Below are 21,827 nucleotides of genomic sequence, written 5' to 3'. Positions count from 1 at the left end.
TGGGCACTGCTGCGAGGCTGACCCCGGGCCAGGCCGGGGCACAGAGCTCAGTGAGGCGCTGGAGGGGGGCTGAGGGAGGGACATGGCCACCAAGGGTCCCCCAGGGCTTGTGCTCTAGGCTGGGTCTGCCCACACAAAGGGGGACTCAGAGGCACATCAGAGTCTTTTCAGCGCCCCGGATTTTTAGCAGTGTCTCCCAGGGATGGGAGAGAAGTCCCCTGAGGGTGATATTTTGCAGAGAGACAGAGAAAGCAGGCACACAGCGTTCAGGGCCAGCGTCGGGGCTCCATTTGATCAGGTCAGCATTTATTGGTAGGAAGCGGTAACATTTACAACTGGTCCTCAGGCAGAAACCGGGAGGGTCTACACCCGCGGCCGCCCACGCGCGCCGAGCCCTCCCGGGGAGAGAGCAGCTCCTCCAGTGCACTGAGAATAAACCCCCGACCCACCAGAGGCCCTGAGCTTCTCTCTCTGCCTCATTCCAGGTCTCAGTCGAGGGCCCGCGGGCTCCCTGAGGAAAGGGGGCTTTCATAACCGGTGGGCAACCTGGCCAGGCCTTGGCCTGGGCCGGCCTCCGCACGTCGTCGTTCTGCCTTCATTCTGGGAAGTGGGGTGCGCTTGGCCCCTGCTTGAGCAGCGCTGGGAGCTAAACTACAGCACTTTTCAGAAACACAGGGAACATTTACACAGGAGAGGGCTCCTCAAGCCAGCGTGCACTCACAAATCTAGCATTTCCTAAGGAACCCTCGGGCAGAAAAGGGAGGGAGCAGGATAGGGCAAAACCTCAAAGCCACTTGGTTTCTCCAACACATAAGCGAGCAAATACAGAGCCCCCCAAATACCTCACAGAGACCAACCACACAGTCACTTCTACCTAAAAAAGGGGGGAAATGTCCGAATCGCTGGAGAGTTTCTGGAAATCAAGCACCCACAAAGAGAAACCCCACTGCGGTCGCACAGCAGAGCGGTCAGGCCGGCACGCCGGGTCAGTCTCCTTTGGGGCATTTCTCCTTGCTCATCTTTTTCATTTTCATCCTACGATTCTGGAACCAGATTTTGACCTGTCTCTCTGTGAGGTTTAGAATCCTTGCCACCTCGTAGCGCCGGTCCCGGGTGAGGTACATGTTGAAGAGGAATTCCTTCTCCAGCTCAAGCGTCTGGTATTTGGTGTAGGGACAGCGCTTTTTCCGGGTGGAGCGAGCGTGAATCCAGTTTGCTGCGGGGTTGTCTACGAAGAAGGGGGTTTGGAGAAGGGGAGCGAGGGGCGGAGGGGAGGCAGGGAGAGATGACAGGGTGGGGGAGAGAGGTCGTTAAATTAATTTCACCAAGGATGGCCGCTTTTCACAACTTGGGGGGAATTATCATAAAAACCCCTAATGCCCGCGCTCTGTTTACCGTACAAACCGGGCGCCCAGGGTAGGTGGTTATGGGAAGCTTTTTTATGGATGCGTGTTGCTCGCCCAGGCTAGGGTAGGCGTCTAGACGTTTTTATAGGTTAGTAAAACTATCAGTTTTGCACATTCGAGCCTTACAGGTTTCAGCAATAAATCAGGGGGCAATTTCTTTTGCACTTACTTGGGTCAAGTTGCTGCTGCGGCGGCTGCGGCTGCTGCTTCTCCTCCTCCTTCAGCGGGCAGCCCGGGCTCGGATGGTCGCTGCAAGTCGAGGGCTCCGACGAGCCGCCTGCCCCGGACCCGGACCCGATCCCCGCCCCGGGCCCGGTTCCCCCAGCCGCAGCTGCCACCTTGTCCCGTAGGAACGAGTTGCAGGAGAACTCGGGGCCGCCACTCCCCTGGGACTCCCGGGCCGCGGAGCACTCAGTCCGTTTGGAGGAAGAAGACGAGGAAGTGGAGGAGGAGGTGGAGGTGGCGGCAGCGGCAGGGGTCGGGGCTGCTCCGGTTTCAGGCTTAATCCCGTAGTGGCGCCCGTTGGGTGGGCCGCTGGGGCCGGGGCCGGGGCCGGGGCTGGGACCAGGGCCCGGGCCACCGCCGCCTCCGCCTCCCCCTCCGCCACCGCTACCGCCGCCGCCCGCGCCGCCCGGGAAGCCGGGCAGCGGCTCCATCCAGGAGCGCATGTAGCGGCCGGGCTCGGAGGCGGCGGCGGCCAGGGGCGGCGGGGGCACGTACGGGTGGTAGAGGCCACTCATCGCCGCCGCCGGGGGCTGGGCCGGCACCGCGGACCACGAGGCGGAGAACACGGCCGATTTGGGGGCAAAACTACACGAGGCAAACTCGGCGGCAGCAGCGGCCGGGCTGTCGGCCACACCTGCGGGCCTGCCCTGCGCGCTGGGCCCCGGCGGTCCGAAGCGCGCGGCGAACACCTCGTCGCCCTCATGGCCTATGAGCGAGTCCACGTAGTAGTTGCTGAGGGTGCCACTGGAGGACATTTTGAGGCGCCGTGCGCTCCCACCCAAGGTTACACTGCCCGCCGCGGCGCCGCTCCCCGCCGGCGCCCGAGCCGCCGACTAGTTCGCAGGCTCCAGCCTCCACCATTGGTCGCGCGGCCCACGTGATCATATTTACCAATACCGGGAGTAAATCAGTCCGCTAAACTGGGGGCTGCTGTGATTTAAAAAAAAAAAATCATCAACATAAGCGCCGCAATTAGAGCCCGCGGGCTCCGGCCCGTGCGCCGGGGCTCGGCCCGGCCTGGCCCGGCCTGCCCGGCGGCGGCTGTGACCACACGCCCGAGCGCGGCCGGAGGAGGCGCTGGGGACTATTTGTTCGCCTTCTCTTGCCGCCCTCGGTCTTGCAGTTTGGTCCCTGGCGCTGCTGCCCCAGTGCCTGGGCTCCGGGCTACCGGCCGCGCGCCCTGGGCGCCCCGAGTGCTTGGCCAGAGCCGAGGGCAGTCGGGGGCGCGCAGGGCCGGGTGCGGGCCCGAGGCAGGCCGACCTTCTGAGGCGGCCCCCTGGCGCCCGAGGGGAGTTCTTCTCGCTGTGGCTCTCTCCTACCCAAAGCCACCCCCTCCCTACACATACCCACACACACGCTCGCTCACAGCTTGTCGTGTTGTTTAAAACAGGTGGAAGACCTCTGTAATGATATTATGCCTTTCAATAAAAATTTTATGAGGTGTATTTGATTATAGATTAATGTGTCCCTAATAAAACGGACGGATGGAGCAGCTCGGAAGGCCCCCTCCCCCTGCCACACTCACACACGCCCGCGTAGCCACACACACCCCGACGTGAGGCTGAGCACACGCCACGGCCCGAGGGGCGAGCTGGGGCGGCCTGGCCCGCGGGCTGGGCGCGGCGGCGGCCGCGGCCAGGGCTTCTGTCTGCCCTCGGAAGGGCTGGCGGGCTGGCGAGTCGGCACCGTGCGGACAGTGGCGGCCAGGGTGCCTTGTCTTCTCCGGGGGCTGCGGGAAAGACCCTGGAAGAGAACAGGCCATAAGGCAGGACCCAAAGGCTAGCGCAGGCCCGCTCCCGCCCGCCGCCGCGACCCTGCCTCCAAGACGCCAGCAGGACTCGCATCTCCCTGCGCAGGTCCGCTTGGCCTGGTCCCCACTTGGAGGTCTCCAGGTGGATTCCGGAGACGTCTTAAAAACGGCCTGGTCCTTGGGCTACTCTCTTCTGATTTTTTTTTTTTTTTTTTTTGCCTCCAGAAGTAAGGCTGGGTAGCCTTGAATCTGAGGGAGATGCCCATTGTCACTCCCAAATCCATGGTACAAAGCCTCGGAAGCCGGCTGGGAGCCAAGACAAAAGCGGCCCAGGCGGCGGAGGATGTATTCCTCGCTCTACAAGTTGCCCAGCGCACCCTTGGAGGGCTCCCAGCCCACCTCGAGCCCCGGAAAGGAAGGGGGGAAATGGCTACTTATGGCCTGATTGATTGCCTTTGCCAATGGCTTTCTGATTTCGTTCCAGAGGAGCTGCCTTTGCCTGTAGCACGGGTTTTCCTCCGAGACATGGCCCCCTGTCAACAACTAATGGCGCTCCCCACATCGCGGGGAACGCGCGAAGTTAAATTTGCCCTCCTTCTCCTGCCCAACCAATGGACGTCTGGGCTACTCTATCCCAGTGTCCCAACCTGGCACTGATTCTGAGCCATCTCTCTCCCACCCCTAGGAAATGACTCCCCTAAAGGGTTCTGTCTTGGAATTGGGGAAAGTTCTTGGTTTTCAAGAGAAGTTTAAAACTCTGAATGAATGGCGGGTCTCCCGAAGACTCCTTGGGTGAGAGCTCTAAGGCTTAGATCCCCTAAATACATTGTTTTCAGGAAAAATGAAAAGGAGGTGTTTTGTGAAGCTGCTGGAAGCAGTTGGAGACCCTTTGAAACTGCAGCACAACCTGGGGTAACGAATTCTCTGTCGGCTCTTTTCCCCAAGGCCTCTCCTCCCTTCTCCCTGGCAGGACTAGATGAGTCTGGACTCTTGGGCTGAGGATCCCACAGTACATGTACATGCTAGTGAAAGCTGGCTGAAGTTTTCCGAGGCTTGGCAGCAGCTGGAACATTACACTTCATGGGAAGTCATGTTCATTTGCAAATTCTCTTTCAGTCACCCTTTGTACATTTTCCTTCTTCCCAGATACAGTGGCTCCAACCAGCATTTTGTAATTAAATAGAGGGAGGATTAACTGGGAAAAATCTTTTCTTCCTTTAAAAAAATTACATGTGGGCCACTAAAAGGTAATGACTGAGCATAAAATCCTTCCACAAGGAAACCAAGGCAAAGTGGGATGGGAAAACTCACCCATCCTTGACTTCTCTGTGGCCTGGCTGTCTTGCGCTTGGGATGGGGGTGGGAGTGAGGGAAAGGAGTGGGGGAGAATTGGATCCGCTGTAATGCTAAGCTGCTGCTTGTCCTTGCTCCTGTAACAGAGGCCCGGCGGCTTCCAGGTGGGCAAGACTGGTCTCAAGCCAGCCCCTGACGATGGTACGCCTGCCAGAAATCGCCAAGACCCCACTGAAAGCATTAAAAATAACAAAACCAAAGAGAGGAAGAGACATAAGCAGGGAGCTTTGAGGAAAAAGCAGCTTGGGCACAGGCTTACTTACCAGGCTCCGGCTAGAGGGAAGCTAACACTCACTGAGAATTCAATTATGTTACTATGATGGGGGGAGGAGGGGAGAGGGCTCCCCTTCTTCGCAATTATGAAAACAGCACACCCAGGCTGGATTATCACTTCCCCCACCACTGCCAAATTTCAGCACCCTAGGCCTCCTCCAGCTTCTCTCTCCCATTTCCCCTTCCCTGCTCTCTCTCGCCCCCTCAACTGCCCCAAACAAGCAGTTTAACAGGAAGATAATCTCACCAAAGACTTTCATTTCCACCGTAACACATTTCAGAAAGCAGAGGGAGCGAACTCGTTTCCAGAGTTTATTGCATTATACATGCGACCAGAACATGCACAGAGAGGACAGGTTGCTGTTGTACTTCTACCAAACCACAGATGCACCACAAGGGAAAGGCTACAAGGCATAAGTCGTCAATATTCCATCTCACCAAGGACAATTGCTAAATTCATTTGCAAAAAGATACATTGTAATGTGCTTTTTTAGTCCCCCTCCCCCCAAAGCTTGTGGGTTTTCTTAATTTTTTTTTAAATATATATGTAATTTAAGTACTTTTAAGTACTGGATGTATTCAAAACGCCATGAGCTCATGGACTAACCACACACACAGACCTTTTGTGTTAGGAAAAACATGAAAAAGTCACATTGCTGGATGGATGAATGGATTGATGGGTGCTCTACAGTTCCAATAAGTTAAGACTCAAATGAAAATGCGCAGTAATAGTTACCCTGCATTACGATGAAAAAATAATAAATTACACGTGCTAGTTTTTTAATATATATATATATATACTCAGGGATTACAGATCACTTGCAGCACGAACAGAATGACCCCAAAGTCACATTCTAGCAGGAAAAAAACAAAACAAAACAAAAAACAAAGAGCAATGAAGGTTTTGTTTCCGCCTTCCCAGTCCTCCAGCACTCGGCCCTGGAACGCGGTGCCCCCTCTCCGATCTCGGCCTCTGACGGGCCTCGGACCTAAGAGAAGGTGAGGTTGGCGGTCAGTTCTCGGATCCGGTTCTCTCGGCTCATCTTCTTGAGTTTCATTCGGCGGTTTTGAAACCAAATCTTGACCTGCCTGTCGGTGAGGTTAACGCTCTTACTGATCTCTAGGCGGCGCTCGCGGGTGAGGTACATATTGAACAAGAACTCTTTTTCTAATTCCAGCGTTTGGTGCTTAGTGTAAGGGCACCTCTTCTTTCTGCCACTCTTTGCAGTGAGCCAATTGCTGGTTGGAGTATCAGACTTGATTTCCTCTAACAAAATTAAAGGGAGAAGAAGAAAAAAAATCAAGAATTTTTTTTTCTCTCAGTCTGTTCAAATGTACCCTTGGCCATGACCCCGCTGGCAGCCAGGCTGCTTTGGGAAATGCTGGTATTAAACATTGCTCACATGAGGTGGGCCCTGGAAGGGATTTGTCATTGATGCCAGATTAGTTTAAATGCCCAAAATGACACGATGGGCGGGTACTCTCGCCCTCTGTGTCAGGATTCTCTCTCTCTCAACTTTCTGACCTGCACAAAACATTGATACAACAGCAAACTTTCAGGATCTCCCCAGCAACATTCTAAGTGGTCAGCTCATAACAGGGCTGGAGTGGAAGAAGCAAACCTGGACAAGCCTACCAACCCCATTGCTGCCTCAGGTCCCCAAGTCCGCCACTTCTTCCCCACTTCTCCTAGGCAGGCAGGAAGCTCCACAACGAGGTCTATAGGTGACCATTTTCTTTCAAAAGATAACCGACGAACCGAGTACACCTTCTCCACCCTGCCTGGAAATTTCCTGAATTCTCATGTCTTCTTGCCCTCACACAAAAGCATTCTCCCAGAAATGTAGCCCCTTACTGTGGCCCACCTCTGGGCACGGGTGGGAGGAAAGGCTCAGGGACAGGGTTCCTTCACAAAAAGCCAGAGCCCCTGGCTCTTTGCCTTAGCCCAGCCCTAAGGCTGGCCCTGCCGGTGGGCCATGCAGATTCCATTCTCCCCAGTTCAGCCTTTGCCCCATTTGCAAATGGATTGCAGAGCTTGCGGCACTTTCCCCAGACAAAGCCCAGGTTACCTAGCCCTGCCGAGGCAGGCAGCCCTGTTCCCTGGCCCAAGCGCCAACCGGCCCAGCCATCTCCTTCCCCTTGCCGCTCCCAAGCTCGCACGATGCGGGGTGCATACACTTGAACACGAACACGGTGCCTTGGACCACCTTAAAATCATCACTGGATGAAAGGCAAGGCTGGGACTGCAAATCTGAGCAGGAGAAAGGAGGTTCTGGGGCCGTGTTTACCAGCCGCAGGTCTCATTTGTGCTCTTTTGTTGCATTTCAGGTCTAGCTCAGGAAAAATAAACCCGGCAAGCCCTTCCTCTGCCCCGGCGCCATCAGCATGGGGCCAGGACTAGCCAGGAGGGCCAGGGCAGCGGGGGAGAAGCAGGGACCACCTCGGGACTGAGACTGTCCCTCTAAAAGCCAGGAGAAGCAGCACCTGCTAGTTGGCCCGCCTCGGCTGCCCAGGCTCGGCACTGGGCACCCAGGCGCGCTCCCTCTCTGCCGGGTTCCCAGGCTGCACGCCCCGCTGGGGTGGCAACTCTGCTCATACCGACCTTTGCTTTCCTTCTCCTGTACTTCGGGACTGGACACGGAGACCTCAGCCAGGCAGCTCCTCTCTTCCGGAAGGCCGCCCTTGGCCTCGGGGCTCTCCACCTGGGAGACTTTGGTGGACTCCTGGCCGCTCGAAGCCTCGTTCATCTTCTTTTCCATCTGCAGCTGGGCGGCCGAGAGCTGTGGCTTGGCCGCGCCGCGAGGGTTGAGCTGGAGCATGACTGTGGAGCTGCCTTCGGGGCTGTTATTGTACTCTTGGGTTTTCCCGGTGGCGTAGGTCTGACTCAGTCTAAAATATCCAGGGACAGGAACCTCAGGGTTCTCAACGGGACAGGACTCAGGGACCAGCCTCTGGTACGAAGGGACCTCGGCAGAAATGAGTTTGTTGCGCTTATCAGAATACATGCAGCAATTGGATTCTTCCTTAATGTTGGTGGTGAAGGAGCAAGTAGGGACTTGCTGTGTAACAGGTTGCTCTATTCGACAAGATCTGTTCGGGTCTGTCCAACTGTCTACTTGAGGTATATAAGGATGCACATTCATACCCATATTTTGGTGGTTCACTTCTCTTTTGGCCAGAGACGGGAGCAGTCCACAGGTTTGCATTCCATAGGTCCCCATGTCTGCGCTAGGTGGTGGCATGTACATGCTGGCGCTGCTCGAATAAAAACTGTCACTCCTGCAGGCACTGATCAAGGAATCTACTAAAAAAGTATTAGCAGCAGGAGAGCTGTTGGGAAAGGACATTTTGGGGAGGAATTTGAAGAAGAGAGATTGTGTCCTTTGTAGGCTGACATCTCTAGGAAAACATTCCCCGTGTAATTGTGGATGCCTCTGCCGACCACATGACAACCAAGCCAATGAGATTTGAAAATGGCCTTGAGCCGCAGCCTCCTCGCAGGTCACGTGCTCCAGAGCCCGGCCGGCCGGCCGCGTAAGCACGGACAACAGCGACATCTACTACGCGCCCGCGATAGTGCGCGCTGGAGACAACCGGCCCAGCACTCTCAGCCACCCGCCAGCCTCCCTGGGGCTTGCTCGGCCCGCCTGCCCCACTCGCGTCCCCCGCTCCGGCCTCTGGAAGGAAAGGCTCGGCCAGAAGGGCCTCCGGGAGGACACGCGCGGGGAGGGAAACCGGAGCGCCGTGGTGCCAGCACACAGAAGCATTCCCCGCACACACCCAGGCAGAACGCACCCGAGAGGGCCGGGGCCCGGGCAGGGGGTGGGGGCCCAGGCTGGTTAGTTTTGTCCTGGGCAGCCTGGGAAGGTGAGTCGGATTCCTCGGGCTCTAAGACGTCCCACTCCAGGGGGCCACAGGAAAGATCTCTGGGGCATAGACGCGGCTAAGGTATCCTGGGGAGCGGAGGCGAGAAGGGCCGCGAGGGCCGAGAGGCCAAGGAGCTGGCCGACCCCGGAGCCCCGAGGACCGGCCTGGCTACGGCGCTGTCCTCTCCCTCGGCCCTCCCGCCCCGGCTCCCGACCCCTCCGCGTCCCGACGGGCTACCCGATCTTTCCGCTCTCCGAGGAACCACACCCCGACCTCTGCGGGCCCGGCCGCTGGGAGCTTTCAGCCCGGAGACAATCCCTCGCCAACAATTCACTATCCGCGAAAGCGTCCCTTCGGTTCCCAGCCGGAGAACTAAACCGAGGTTTTCTTCCCCCACACACCCTGATAATAGAGGGCAAAAAGGAAGGAAGGAAGAGAAAGAAAAGAATTTTTTCCAGGAAAAGGGAAAACTCTCGCTCTCAGACTCCAGAAGTTTTAGAAAACTGACAGCCAAGCAGAAGAGAGAGAGACGCAAAGGTGTCATTTGGTTCTTCTGCAAAGAAAAATATGTTTTCCTTTTATGGATTTTGTAAAAGCATTGGTTTCTGACAAGTGCAAGGTACAAAAGGTTGTGGAATTTATTAATACATATTAAGAAGAATCAGGGCGATCAATAAAATTCTCATCTACATTCTTGGGCTACTTGGTAATTTTCTTGCTTCTGAAGGTTTTTAAAGAGTTATACCCGCTGTTGCCACACACGGGAAGATATTTTATTAACAAATCAATCGAGACTTTGTAAAGGATAAGATTAATAGTTAAGATTTAGCATAATGGCGTTCGCTTTATGAATTATTGAAAATTATACTATTGATTTTTCCCCTTCGCTACTAACCAAGAAGGTCAATTTTTGTTTTAACACAAATCGTCAAATATTAAAAGCTATACTTTTGTCAGAAGTTGAGTTTTATAGTTTTGGACAATTCCTAAAATGATTTGACACGGTTTTGCTTTGGTAAGGGGAGGGAGGAAAAAGGAGGTGGGGGAATCTTAGCCCTCTGCTTCCTCTGGTGAGGAAAGTCCTATAAAAAGGATTTGGTCTGGGGTTGTGGTCGAGCTCATTAAAGAACAACCACCATCACCGCCATGGAAACTCAGAGTTTTATGAGAAACTTGTCCAACAACTTCCTCCCTCGTTCTCTGGTTGCTGGCGGGTGAGCGGCTTTTGGAAGCCCCGGCCTCGGGGCAGCAGCAGGGAGCTTTAACCTTGATTTCCAAAGGCTTGCCCTGGGCGAGGGGCTGGCCAGGACGCTGGAGCCGTCCTCTGACTTCCTGGATCCCCTTCCTTGCATCCGAGAGAGGAAAAGGGCCCCGGAAACTGTGATCGTGAACCAGTTCTCTATCCGGAAAGGCATCCGTGTTTCCTTCTCCTCACACTCGCCCTGTCATGGGCTGGCCTTGGATTTCAGGCCCAGAGACTGAACTTGTGGGCAAATTGGGTTTCTGCCTCAGCAGAACATTTCTCTGGAGCCCGATGCTCATGAAAGCGCCTCAGCATTCTGGGGGACCTAGTAGCCGGCTCGCTCCTTCACAAAAACCCTCTCCAACAAACCCTTTGTCCCCCTCCCCAAAAGGAATCTCCCCTGGCCTGGTGAAACGGGCGTGGGACATTACTTTCGGCCTTGGGACCGCTTCGCCTGTCCCCTCGCAGTGCTCTCGCCCAAACAATAACCCCTTTTAAAAACTCCACGGTGGCAATGAGACAGACCTTTTAAACCTTTATGCAGCTGTTCAAATACAACATCATTGTCAGGTTAAAAGCCTGGCGCCTCTAACTGCTCTGGCTGCAGGATGCCGCCCGGCCAAGCTGGTGGTTTAAACATTACCTTTCCGCAGGGGTGGCAGTTTTTAAGCTTGGGGGGGGGGGGCAGTGAGGAGGGCAGGAAAAAATCCCAACTTTGGACTCTAGTCTGCTACAGTCCTGTTTAAAGCTAACAGCCACTGACCAGCACCCCGAAAATTGCTTTCTTATAAGGCGGAGATCATGATCCCAGCCATAGCTAAGAGTGCCCAAGGCTGGACAAAGTGCCCGCTGCACGGGCTCGCGGCAGGCGCCCTGACGCCAGCCTGGCGCTCCAGCACTGTCGTCCTTTACATCTCGGCCAGGGGAGCTGCCGGGATCTCGGTTGTCCAATTCTCCCTATCCACTCGCGAGACAAAACTGTTTAATCTAATCGGGAATTTTATGCCCATCAAATGCCCTTTCATAATCTTTATTTATACATGAAGAAAACATCCAGGCTAAAAACCAGCGATTCCTCTCAGAGTGGGCAGGTCTGCAGTGAGCCTGGACAGGCAGGAGCTGCCTTCCTAATTTGGGGGCCTTTCTGTTTCAGCTCCGATGTCTTCAAGCTCAAAGTCACTTCCACATTGGATTTGGTTTTAAATAGGTCTTCCTCGCTCACAGGAAAGAAAATGTTTCAGATATAATTTCGTATCTATTATCACAAAATTCTATTTTATTCTTTTTCAAATTTCTGCCTTCAGACTAGCTCCTTGAGGCCAGAGACTGCCAATATTTCAGGGAGGTTTTATCACAAAAATTGAGAAAAACAGAAATAATACTAGAGAATGATCTGGGCTGGGGAGGAGGGAAGTTTGCCTAAGACCCTAAGGCTAAGGTGAAGCAAACGGAATGAAAAGGCAGTGACTTTCAAGGCCTGCCTTTATTTTGCTTAAGTATTTAATGTAGCTGCATAGCTGCTGTTTTCGATCATCTTTAGATCAGTTGGAGCAGTTACCATTAATAATAAATCAATATTGCACCATAAAAGAGATGAATATCCATATTTGTACCAAGACATTCTTCTCCCCCGCACAGTTCTTTCTAGATAAAAATTAAAAGGGTTGCTTTAGCAAGAAATTAGCATTTGTAATCAAGAAGTGGCTTGCATCTGCACTCTTCTGTCACTGGGAAGAAGAACAGCAGCCCTGGGGCTCCGGGTTCACCCTGAATTTGGGCCCTACGTGGCCTCAGGGCTATGCCACTCTTTGGGGGCAGAGTAGATGGGGACAAATTTTAAAAGCTACTTCCCTAGGGTGCCCCTCTGGGTTGCACGGTGCACCTCCCAGCCAATGTGAAAAAAAACCAAGAAGGCAAATGGGGAGGCTGGGGAAGCCACCACAAACACATGAGGGGTGTCTGGAGACAGACAGAAGGGCCGGCGCAGCCTCTTTTGGTTGCAGACACAAAAGACTCCTACTTCCTGCATTTTCCCTCCACTTCGGGATCTGAAAACTCAGCGACTCAAGATAGATGGCCACACTCTACCAGCCCGACGCAGCCCTAACGATCAGGTGGAGTCGGGTCTTCAGCCCCTAGAAGTCCTGGTCCAATCCCTCAGCCTTTTTCCGGTCCCTCTTGGGCGCTGCCAGGAGGAAAGGAGCTGCAGACCGCTGAGCACCGGTGATCTGCGGGAGGCTGCCAGCCAAAGCCAAGGGCCCCCTCCCCCGCAAGGCCACCGGCGCTCCCGCTGGAGCCGCCTAAAGAGGAACACAACATTTCGGGTGGAGGGTTCTTACCCCACGTGGACTGAGGCCGGGGTTAGGCCCCGGGAAATGTCGCTTCACAATAGCAAAGCTGGACCCGCGGTCAGACAGGCGGGAGCCGGGGGTGCCCGTGGGGAACACCCACGCCTCTGGCTGGCGCCTCGCGGGGGGGCTCCTGGCGCCCCAGCCTCCGCTGAAGCCGATGCCAGCTCCCAGGGGTGGACCCAGGGCCTTTGGTCCAGGGCCTGGAGGGAGGAGACAGAAACACAGGAGCCGAAGAGGCCAGGACTAATTCCGGGGGTTGTGTGAGCTTCACAATGAACTTCGATGAAGAAGGGACAGCCACCCTCCCTTAGAACGGCCCTCCCTTTTGGAGCCTCCCTTTTGGACCACGGATGGTGACACAGGCCATCCCCAATGTCAGGGGCTTTGCAAAGGTTGGGGGGGGGGGCCGCGAGGAGGGCATGAGGCGAGATACTTCCAAGAGCTAGTGCCCAAATCAAACTCCGCGCTCAAGGCCAGCAAGCGGCTTGGAAGGGTGGCCGGGGTTCTGTCAAATGCAAAGCCCGTTTGCTTCAAATGCATTCCCCATTCCATGACGCCTTGGAGTATAAACGATTCGCGGATAGCCCGCCGCTTCCCGCAGGCGCCATCAGCCCAGCCTGGCCCAGGCGCCCCAACTCCTAGTCCTTCCTGCCTGCGCCTCCTGATCGCTACCGGTAGCCCCGGGCACCAGGCACAACCTGGGGCGGGGGAAGTCCGTCGCCCAGAACGACCCCCTTACGTTGTCCCGACGCAGTCTCATTTTTCCTGAGAGTACACTCAGCTAAGTTGCCAGTGCCTAGATCTGTCTTAAACAAAAGCCTTTTAATCATCGCAGGCGGTCGGAGAACGCGCAAGGCGGACGCGGTTTTGGGGAGGGGGTGGTCCTACCCTCTTATCACTCTCCACACTCAAACCAACAAGAAAATTGATTTCCCCTAATTTAATTAACTCGCAGTGTCATGACCCATTTTGAAATAGACATATTTGTCTTTTAAAAATCTCTCCTCGACACCATCGAATTATACCAAGGAATTTTTCCAGCAGCTTTATCTTTAAGGAGACAACGACTAGGTGATCGCTTGTTTCAGGAATCTGGGTAGCTCTCTTTACTCCGTCTTTACACAACTTCCCACGCCTCATGGCTGCTTAGAACAAACAAACAGCAAACACACACTGTATCGGCCCCGTGTTTCTAACGGGCTGAGATTGCCTATTAGAACCCAGTATTGGAAAGATACGGTACCGCGGCCCTTCCGCCAAACGCGGCTTCTGGAACGTGAGCACGCCCCCGTGTGGCTCTGCAAGGCCATGCAAACGGAAAATGGTATCTCGGTTCGGCTTGCCTACGGTGGTGGACATACAAGCTTGCTACATTTAGACGCAATTAAAAAAAAAAGATAGATGGAGAGAGAAAGAAAAAAAACCAGTTTTAAGCTCCTGGAATAATCATATTACTAAGACACTGACATTTTAACGGATGCCCAGAATTCCAAACAAAGGAATCCCTTTCCGAACGAAATTATTCAATTGTAATCTTTGTTTCTATTGCATCTTTCGCCAAAGGTTGAGGGACGCTTTTGAAAACAATATAAATTTATCTTCTTTTGTTCCATGCCATAGAAAGTGCAATAATTTGACAGGGTGACTTTTTCCCCCCAAATATAACGAAGGTGTAAGTCCGAATGGAACTTCATCTTTCAGATGCCTGCTTTTAAAACCGCGGCTCTTCATTAGAGCAAAAGGGACTGCTATCTACAACCCCTCCCCCTAAAAAACCACTCCAGCGTTTCCTAGTTGTATTAAAAGCATGCTGGTAGACATTTTAATCTAACTAGTATTTTAAAAAGAAGTCAATTGCTATTGAATTACACAAATGTTTGAAGGGAAATTAAGGTTATTGATCCTGAAATTAGGAATTTGCTTAGATTTATGATGAGCCCAGATATGATTCTGTGTGGTCATAAATGTGTGTGGGGGTCTGGATGTGTGTGAGCATGTGTGTGTGAGAGTGGGTGGTGGTTGAATATCACAGAAGAACCTTAAGGTGCCTAATTATTCAGAAAGGTTAAAGGTGATGACCTTGACATTTTGGAAGTTCAAAGGCATACACTTATGCACTTATGTTTTTCTTTCCCCAAAAAAGCTTTGGCAATTAAAAAACTTTTGCATTTGGAAGTGCATGCCTCCTTGGAATGGATGTATGGAGTGCTGCACATCTTATGAATTTATTTTTTTGACTTTGGGCTGATGAGAGGTTAAGAGTCATAAGATTCACTTTACTCTTTTCAGAGAAAGAGAAGCTTTTCTCACTCCTGCAGTTTATTGCACATTGCGGAAATCTCTTCTGGGCCCACCAGAAGGTGTATAATATAACCCAATTAAGCTATTTAGAACTTAGGCTTTTATGGTGTTGTCTAGACAGTTCAAGGTTTTGTAAACAGCCTGGCCTGGCCCAGCAACATAAAGTGCAGTGCAGCCCCCATCACATTCTTTAACTTGAAGCGATAAATGTGGTGAGAAGTGGGTCTGCAGCCCCAGGCCCTATTCCAGAGAGGGGGGCTTACCTTCCCTGCTCCAGGCCCGCTGTGACATTAGCAAGGATCCCAAGCGCCCTCCACTCACTGATAACTTCCTTTTAGCAAACTTTTTTTTTTAATGAAGGGCTCTAATGTTGGTTTCTTCTTTTAAGCGACCCAGGCTCCTTGACACCTTCTTAAGAGTGAATTTGGATTTCCTAACCAGTTTTTTAAAATGGTTTTTGTCTTTTCAGAAATTCCAAGTTCACTAGACTGGAGGGGGTGGGGCAAGAGTCTGCTTCTTAGATTCCTGCTGCCCCAGCTTCATCGCCTGGAGAAGGCAGCAGCAGTATGGCTGGGTCACATCCTCAATTCAGAAATTCATCCCTAAAGTGATTTTAAAAATCAGTGTAGCCCACAGGGGGTGGGAGGGAACGACTCATATTTTAGCAGAATTAAAAAGCATTTCGCTTGATTTTCAGTTGCATGGAGGAGAAGGTTCTGGCCACTAAAATATCCTAATCAGACACTAAACTTCTTCAAAGAGGAAAATTCATACAGTGTATTGAAGCTGTAACCTCCATTTTACTAGAAACCATTTATTCACACAAAAGATAGGGACTCATGTCTTGATAAGACAGATCAAAGGTACATTGCCCAGAGTTTGAATAATCTGCATTTACCAAGGGGAAAAGACGGGGTCCCTTAAACTCAGAACAAAAATAAGCGCCTTCCAGCCTGATGGCCTAACTCTCTATAGATCCCACATCGTCCCCACGGGGACTCGGAGAGACGGAGGGAGAACAACAGCACATTGGCGGTAAAATTGTAAAGGGACGTTTGCATTTACCATTTTCCCCTTATTAGGATCCGTTCGGCCAAGTCCCTGGCCTCGTCCGCAGGCGGCAGTGGTCGCTGGGAGGTCCCGAGTTGACCGTGGGAAGGAATCGTGGAGTTCCACAGAGGAGAGACGTCATTTAAACCCAAAGACATTGGGCCTGCCTAGAGCAGGCTGGTGGGGAGGAGGGTGAGTGAGTGGGGCTTTGGGGAGAGGGGTGCTTCGTGGAGCTCTCAAAATAAGGGGTTTCCAGTGAAATACTGCAGACGGTCTCTGTTCAGTTTCTTTTCTTTCATCCTGCGATTCTGGAACCAGATTTTGACTTGCCGGTCAGTGAGGTTGAGCATCCGAGAGAGTTGGAGTCTTTTCTCTTTGTTTATGTACACGTTAAAGAAAAACTCGCGTTCCAGTTCTCGGATCTGGTACTTGGTGTAGGGACAGCGCTTTTTCCGGGACCTCTGGGGGGCCACTGCAAGGCAAGGAGACCAAGGGGTGAGAGAGGCCGCTGCCTGCCCACCCCCGCCCGTCCGCCCTGCCCGCGCGAGGGCCAGGCCTCGGCCCGCTGGGGATGTCCCCTGCCGCCACTGAAAGGCCCTGCCTGCGTCGTGGGGATGAAATATGGGCGGGCACAGGAGAGAGTGCGGGCGTGGACCTGTGCTCACGCCCGGGCACACAAACACACACACACACAGCCTGGCACCGAGGTAGGGAAGCAGGGGGCGCGGCAGGCTCTGAGCTGGAACCCAAAGGGAGAGAAACAGGAGCGCGCGGGGCATCTGCTCGACTCCAGCCAGCAGCGCGTCAGCCAGCGGCTTGGATAAAGTCCAGTTTAAGAATCAAACTCCCCCCACCCCCACCCTCCCTCCCTTAAAAGCAGGACGCTCGAGTGTCCACACTCACATATTGACTTGAAATCTCCCCTCTCTCCCTTCATGGTCTCTGGGACCTCGCCCCCCCCCCCCCCAAACTGGGAAAAGCTCTCTGCAGCGATTAATGTCCTACTCGAAGTCTACCTTAAGCCCACCTAAATTGGTTTCCTATCGTAAACACGCTTTACAACGGCTGGGGAAATCTTATAGGATGTATAAACCCCTTCGAACGCTTATAAAGTAGCACATAAAACGGCGCAAGCAGAGGGAGGCCCCCGCCTCCCCCGCCCCCCCGCGCCCACGGCCCCAGGCCCAGCCGCCCACCCCGCGCCCGGTGCCTACCTGCGCCGCCGCTCTTCTCAGCCCCCGCCTCCCCCGGGGGCCCCTCGCCGTCGCCGCCGCCTTCTGCCGCCCCCTTGGGCTCTGAGCCGGGGGTCGCCTTGGCGCAGGGACTGCCCCCGCCGCCACCGGCCCCCGTCTTGGGGTCGCCCTTGTCGGCAGCGCCCTCGGGCTGAGGAGGCGCGGGCGGCGGAGGGGGCTGCGGCCCGGCGAACGGGGGCCCGGGTGCAGCCTCGTAGAACTGGTCGAAGCCCTGCGGCAGGATGCCGTTGCGGCCCACGGCGCTGTAGAAGTTGGAGGCGGCGCCCGCGGGGCCGTGCGGCGGCCCGGGCGCGGCGCACACCGGCTCGGGCGCCTTGAAGAGCACGTCCGGCCGGCGGCCCGCGGGCGGGAGCAGCTCCCGCTGCATGGCCGCCTCCTCGGCCGCCGCCGCCGCCGCCGCTGCTGCCGCCGCTGCCGCGTAGTAGGGAGCGTAGCCCCCGGCGCCGCCACTGCCGCCCCCTCCGGGGCCGCCCCCGCCGCCGCCGCCCCCCGCGCCGCCGCCGCCGCCGCGGTACGGCCACTTGGCGCGCTCCAGGCCGTAGTCGCGGAAGGCCACTTCGCGCACGGGCTGGACGTGCGGCGCCAGGTTGGAAGAGTAGGGGAAAGTCATCTGGCAGGACGACGGTTGCGACAGGAACGACGGCTTGCTGGCGAAGTCCGACGGGGCCACATAGTAGGCGCAGCCGGGCAGGTACATGCTGGCTGCGCTCGGGCCGCACTCGTCAAAGTCGTTCATGGCTCCGTGGCGTGCGCGCCGGCGAGCCCCGGGCCGCTCCCCGAGCCGCCAACCTGAGCCATCGATTGCACAAGAGGCTTGGGCCAGGATCAACTAAGCAAAAATCCCCACCGGGCGCTGACGTGCAATTCATCTTGATTGATTCTGGTGGTAATTATGTCACGTGACGCCATGGAGAGAAATGTCCTTATATCTATATCAGCGCTCGCCAACACGCCCCAGGACGGCTCCTGGCGCCGAGACACGCGCGTGCTGGGGGCGGATCGGCCTCCCTCTTCAGCCAGCTCTCCCTGGGCGCCCTCTGACCAGGCTGCGCCGCAGGCCGGTCACCTGTGCGCCGCCAGCGGCTGCCACTGCTGGGTGCATCTGCCACCGCCCGGCTGGGCCGCCCGCCCGCGCCCGCCCGCGCCGCTTTAAGTACGCGGACCGAGGCCGGCGGGGAGGAGGAGGGAGGGGGAGGAAGGGGGAGGAAGGGGGAAGGGAAAGAAGCAGAGAGCGGAGGGGGGAGACCCAGCCCGGGGCACAGGGGACTAGGTGTGAGGGTGTGAGGTTCCCACCCCCCACACCCCTTCCTGCAGCCGCTCCCTCCCCCGCGATGCCGCTACCCTCTGCAGCTTGCCCGCTGGGAGCTTGTTGCTTCTCGTTCAAGGGGCTTAATTGCGCCGCTCTCGGGGGCGCAAGAAGCCCTGATTTACATATTTCTCTGCCCGGCTTGTTCACCGCGGAGTAACTTGGCTCCCGCCACTCCTGACCCCAGGAGCGGGAGTGCAAGCTTTGGAAAACCCACGCCAAAACCATACCAGGAGCTGACCCGGGCCAGGGCCTCAGTGCCCACTTGGCCTGTCTCCTTCTCTCCTCTCTCTGTTCTCGTCTCTCTTTCTCCTTCCTTCGTCTCTCTTAAGCATCTTCTGTCCTCTCACTCCCCTCTCGTTTCCTCTTTCCTTCTTCCTTCCTCTTACTTTTCTCCTCTCCTTTCCTCTGATCTTCTCTCCCTTCCCCTAGCTGTGTGTCACCGTATCTATCTCTCTCCCTGTCGCGTCTCTGCCTTTCTCTCCCAGTGCTAATGCAAGGAGAGAGGTCAGCCAGGGGAGACGTCCCGTGGCCCTCTAGAAGCTGGGGAGTCTGGTGAACAAAAGGATCTGGAGTCCTACTCTCAGGCTGCTTGGGCTCCCGCTCCCCCTTAACCAGACACAAACCACCGGCGCCTCCGCCCTCCTCACCATCTCTGCTTTCTGGCCTGGACTGGGACCAGCCCGCCTCACATCCAGCCCCTTCCCTGCGTCGGAGCCTCGCCAAGGCCTACACATCCGCGCCGCATCTCCCCAAGGCTCCTGTGGTGCCTTTGGGCCGGCGCGGTCACTGCGGCCCCCTGGGAGGTCCGTTGGCTCTGAGGAGGGGCTCTCAGGGGCTCTTGCCTCCTTGCTCAAGGCCTTCTGCGCCACTTGGCCCTGAGGGCCCCCCATCCACTCGCCCCAAGGCCTCACTCTCCTCGGCGGCCGGCCACCGCGTCCCTCTTTCCTAGCCCAGGGGTCCAGGCGAGGCCTGGGCTCCCACCTCCGGGACAGCCAGCGCTTTCCAAAGGTAAAATCTGTCTTAGAAAGAAGCTCCCCAAACCCAAATCCAAGAACCAAGGGCAGGAAGCTGCCCCTCTCCCCAGGATTCCTCTGCCCAGGCAATCCCAGCTCTGGTCCTGGGCCTCTGCCCTACGCCCAGGGCAGGCGGCGCAGGCTGTGAAGCGGGTTCCCTCCCTGGCCCCGGCTGCCGCAGTGCCCGTGCGGTGAGCTCTGCCCACCACACCGACAGACAGAGAAAAGGCGGGTGATCAGAGCTCATATCTATTTTCTGGCCGGTGTCCCCCCCCCTTTTTCTCCTCCCTCCCTCCCTTTCTCCCTCCCACTCTCGCTCCTCTGCCCCCCTCCCACCTCTGCTTCCCTCCGAACGCTGCGCAAACAGGTCGGTGGCGACTGGAGGGCAAGGAGCCTCCCTCCCACCCAGAACTGCCCATCCTTGTATGCACCCTTCTCGAAACTGGCACCCTCGCCCAGATTCCAGCTCACCCCCTTCTCAGCCCAGACCGCCAGTACACTTATCTGCCTCGCCATCTCCATCCCCGGCCCAAGCCTCTCCCTCCCGAGCTCGTGGTCGACGCCCCTAGATCTCTCTCCTAAAATGGCTCCCCGGACGCTACATACTGGCCCTGCGGCAGCTCAGGACCCAGGGCAGCGGCGGCGGGGCCCCCAGCTCGGTCTTTATGTGTCTGGGGGTGCGCAAAATTCTCACACTTTCTCTCTGCACAGGGTGGGGCGCAGGCTCCCAAAGTGGAGCCTCCTGACCGCTGAAGAGGGAAATGGGGAGGACGAACCATTCAAGTTCAACGACATGGCGACGGCGGCTCCCGCTGGAGCCGCGCTTTGGCGGGGGAGGGTGCGCCATCTGCAGCGGCGCGCGGGTGCATAGGAGAAAGGGGCGGCGGACCCCTCTCCGCGCAGTAGCCCGGACCCCCGCCCCCACACCCAGTCCAAGGCTTTCGTTCTGGGCCCAGCCTGCTTCGCCCTTTGGCCCCAGCTGCCTCCTCGATCCTCACCCGGAAACCCAAGGAAAACCGCAGCCTCCCGACCCGCGCGTCCCGCTCGAGAACCTACCGTGAAGACCCCAGCGCTGTGGCCTTGTCCTTCCCTGCGCGGCCCCACTCGAAGCGCAGGGAGCGCATCGGACGCTCCGGGCACAGCCAGCAGCTCCGCGAGTGGTAGCTTTCCGCACAGCGCCCGTACGCGATGCGGTAATTTTGAGCCACCCAAGATAAGACACTAACTTGACCTTAACTTTGTCAGGGCGCCCCTGGTATCTGGAGAACGTGAACAGACACTGTCTGGCAGCTCTCGTAAAAGCTGACTGGGGAAGGGATTCTGAGTCATTTCATTTATTGCCACTACAGTTCTGCAAGAAAGCTTTTCCTCCCTGCCAAACTTTAATTATTTATGCTCTTTTAGGAAACGAAAGAAGAGGAGAAACGCAGGGAAAACATCCAGAGCCAGTCCCTTCCCTGCAGAGCCTTCGGAATAGGCTCCTGAAGTCAAGTGACTGGAGAACAAAAATGTGGGGAGATCACCTTTGTCCAAGGACGATCGGATAGGCGCCGAGCCCCCCCCCACCCCCCGCCACTAAGGGGGGTGGATGCAGCTGGGAGAGGCGGAGTGAAGGGGCACCCCCCCCCCAGACATGAATATTTACAACGGTTCTGGATTTCTCCTCCACCCGCTGGTCTTCCGGAAGCCTCCCCAGCCCGCCTCCCTTGGGGAGAGCCCCCAGGCCTTAAAAGAGTCCCCCGTCGGCCTCTGAGCTTGCAGCCGATTGAATGCCAGACGAAGCTGTTTTTTTCTCGTTTAAAAATCGTTTTCTTGCTTAAGAGGCCTGCCTGGACTGCAGCATTTGTCTTTGTACGAGGAAATGTTGAGCACTCAGATTTCAGCATCATTTCTCTCCGGGCGTTTGTTTCTTACGAATTTCGAATTTCGTCGTGGTTCCAAATCCCTGCCAGGACCTCGGCTAGGAAGGGAGAGAGGACATCGCCGCCTTTGTATTTATATGGATCAGTAAAAGGGATAGATTTGAAAAAGACTGCTGAAGCCCCAAACGACAGACAGAACTTTACACCTGGAATAATTGCAATCTCTTTGGGGAGTGGTCTCCGTGAATCTCTCCTCCTACCCCACATCCCAGGCTAAAGCAAAAGAACACGATGATTTAATGCTATATGTTGGAAAGAAACAGCCTCTATGTGTTGTGTTAGGGTCTGGGTCTAAGTCCGGTTTTCTGGTCCTTTACCCAGCCCTCCGGGCTTGAGGTCTGAGTGTGGCCTCCGCCTTTGTTAGCTTGTTTTGGGGGAGGCAAACCTCCGCTGACTGTCGCAGAGACTCGGCTCTCGGTCCCACCACTTCCCTGAGCCCCACCAGGTGAGGAAGCATTTCTTGGGATTGGGCCTCTGGCTTCCTTTTTCCCCCGTTGTGTGTTTTTTCAAA

General features: G+C 55.7%; 3 protein-coding genes across 4 annotated transcripts; all 3 read right to left on the bottom strand.

Moving 5' to 3' along the window:
- Window positions 1–265: 265 nt before the first annotated feature.
- HOXD9 (homeobox D9) lies at window positions 266–15,971 on the bottom strand. The gene is made up of 3 exons (XM_070580258.1): window positions 15,835–15,971; window positions 1,576–3,374; window positions 266–1,228 (listed from the first exon to the last, which is right to left on the bottom strand). Exons 2-3 carry the CDS (start codon window positions 2,384–2,386, stop codon window positions 987–989), a joined length of 1,053 nt encoding a protein of 350 aa, XP_070436359.1. The 5' UTR covers window positions 2,387–3,374; window positions 15,835–15,971; the 3' UTR covers window positions 266–986.
- Window positions 5,307–8,564, bottom strand: HOXD10 (homeobox D10). Its single transcript, XM_008533046.2, has 2 exons — window positions 7,610–8,564; window positions 5,307–6,274 (listed from the first exon to the last, which is right to left on the bottom strand). The coding sequence occupies exons 1-2, from the start codon at window positions 8,562–8,564 to the stop codon at window positions 5,997–5,999; spliced, it is 1,233 nt and encodes a 410-aa protein (XP_008531268.2). The 3' UTR covers window positions 5,307–5,996.
- Window positions 14,004–21,009, bottom strand: HOXD11 (homeobox D11). Of its 2 annotated transcripts, none has more exons than XM_070580259.1 (2): window positions 17,034–19,625; window positions 14,004–16,291 (listed from the first exon to the last, which is right to left on the bottom strand). In XM_070580259.1, exons 1-2 carry the CDS (start codon window positions 17,806–17,808, stop codon window positions 16,056–16,058), a joined length of 1,011 nt encoding a protein of 336 aa, XP_070436360.1. In that variant the 5' UTR covers window positions 17,809–19,625; the 3' UTR covers window positions 14,004–16,055. The 2 variants fall into 2 exon arrangements, 1 of the variants encoding a protein (XP_070436360.1); XR_011528435.1 differs by lacking the exon at window positions 17,034–19,625 and adding an exon at window positions 20,451–21,009 and having other exon boundaries at window positions 16,118–16,291.
- Window positions 21,010–21,827: the final 818 nt, after the last annotated feature.

This window comes from Equus przewalskii, chromosome 17 (assembly GCF_037783145.1).
Source record: "Equus przewalskii isolate Varuska chromosome 17, EquPr2, whole genome shotgun sequence".
Lineage (NCBI taxonomy): Eukaryota > Metazoa > Chordata > Mammalia > Perissodactyla > Equidae > Equus > Equus przewalskii.
This window is presented reverse-complemented; position numbering and strand designations above follow the sequence as displayed.

What these genes read in the sequence shown, in the direction of transcription:
- HOXD9 (XM_070580258.1), bottom strand. Translation starts at nt 2,386, where the DNA reads ATGTCCTCCAGTGGCACCCTCAGCAACTACTACGTGGACTCGCTCATA. An exon ending in GCAGCAGCAACTTGACCCAA is followed by an intron (nt 1,229 to 1,575) that starts GTAAGTGCAAAA and finishes CCTTCTTCGTAG; the next exon opens with ACAACCCCGCAGCAAACTGG.
- HOXD10 (XM_008533046.2), bottom strand. Translation starts at nt 8,564, where the DNA reads ATGTCGCTGTTGTCCGTGCTTACGCGGCCGGCCGGCCGGGCTCTGGAG. An exon ending in ACAGGAGAAGGAAAGCAAAG is followed by an intron (nt 6,275 to 7,609) that starts GTCGGTATGAGC and finishes TAATTTTGTTAG; the next exon opens with AGGAAATCAAGTCTGATACT.
- HOXD11 (XM_070580259.1), bottom strand. Translation starts at nt 17,808, where the DNA reads ATGAACGACTTTGACGAGTGCGGCCCGAGCGCAGCCAGCATGTACCTG. An exon ending in TGAGAAGAGCGGCGGCGCAG is followed by an intron (nt 16,292 to 17,033) that starts GTAGGCACCGGG and finishes CTTGCCTTGCAG; the next exon opens with TGGCCCCCCAGAGGTCCCGG.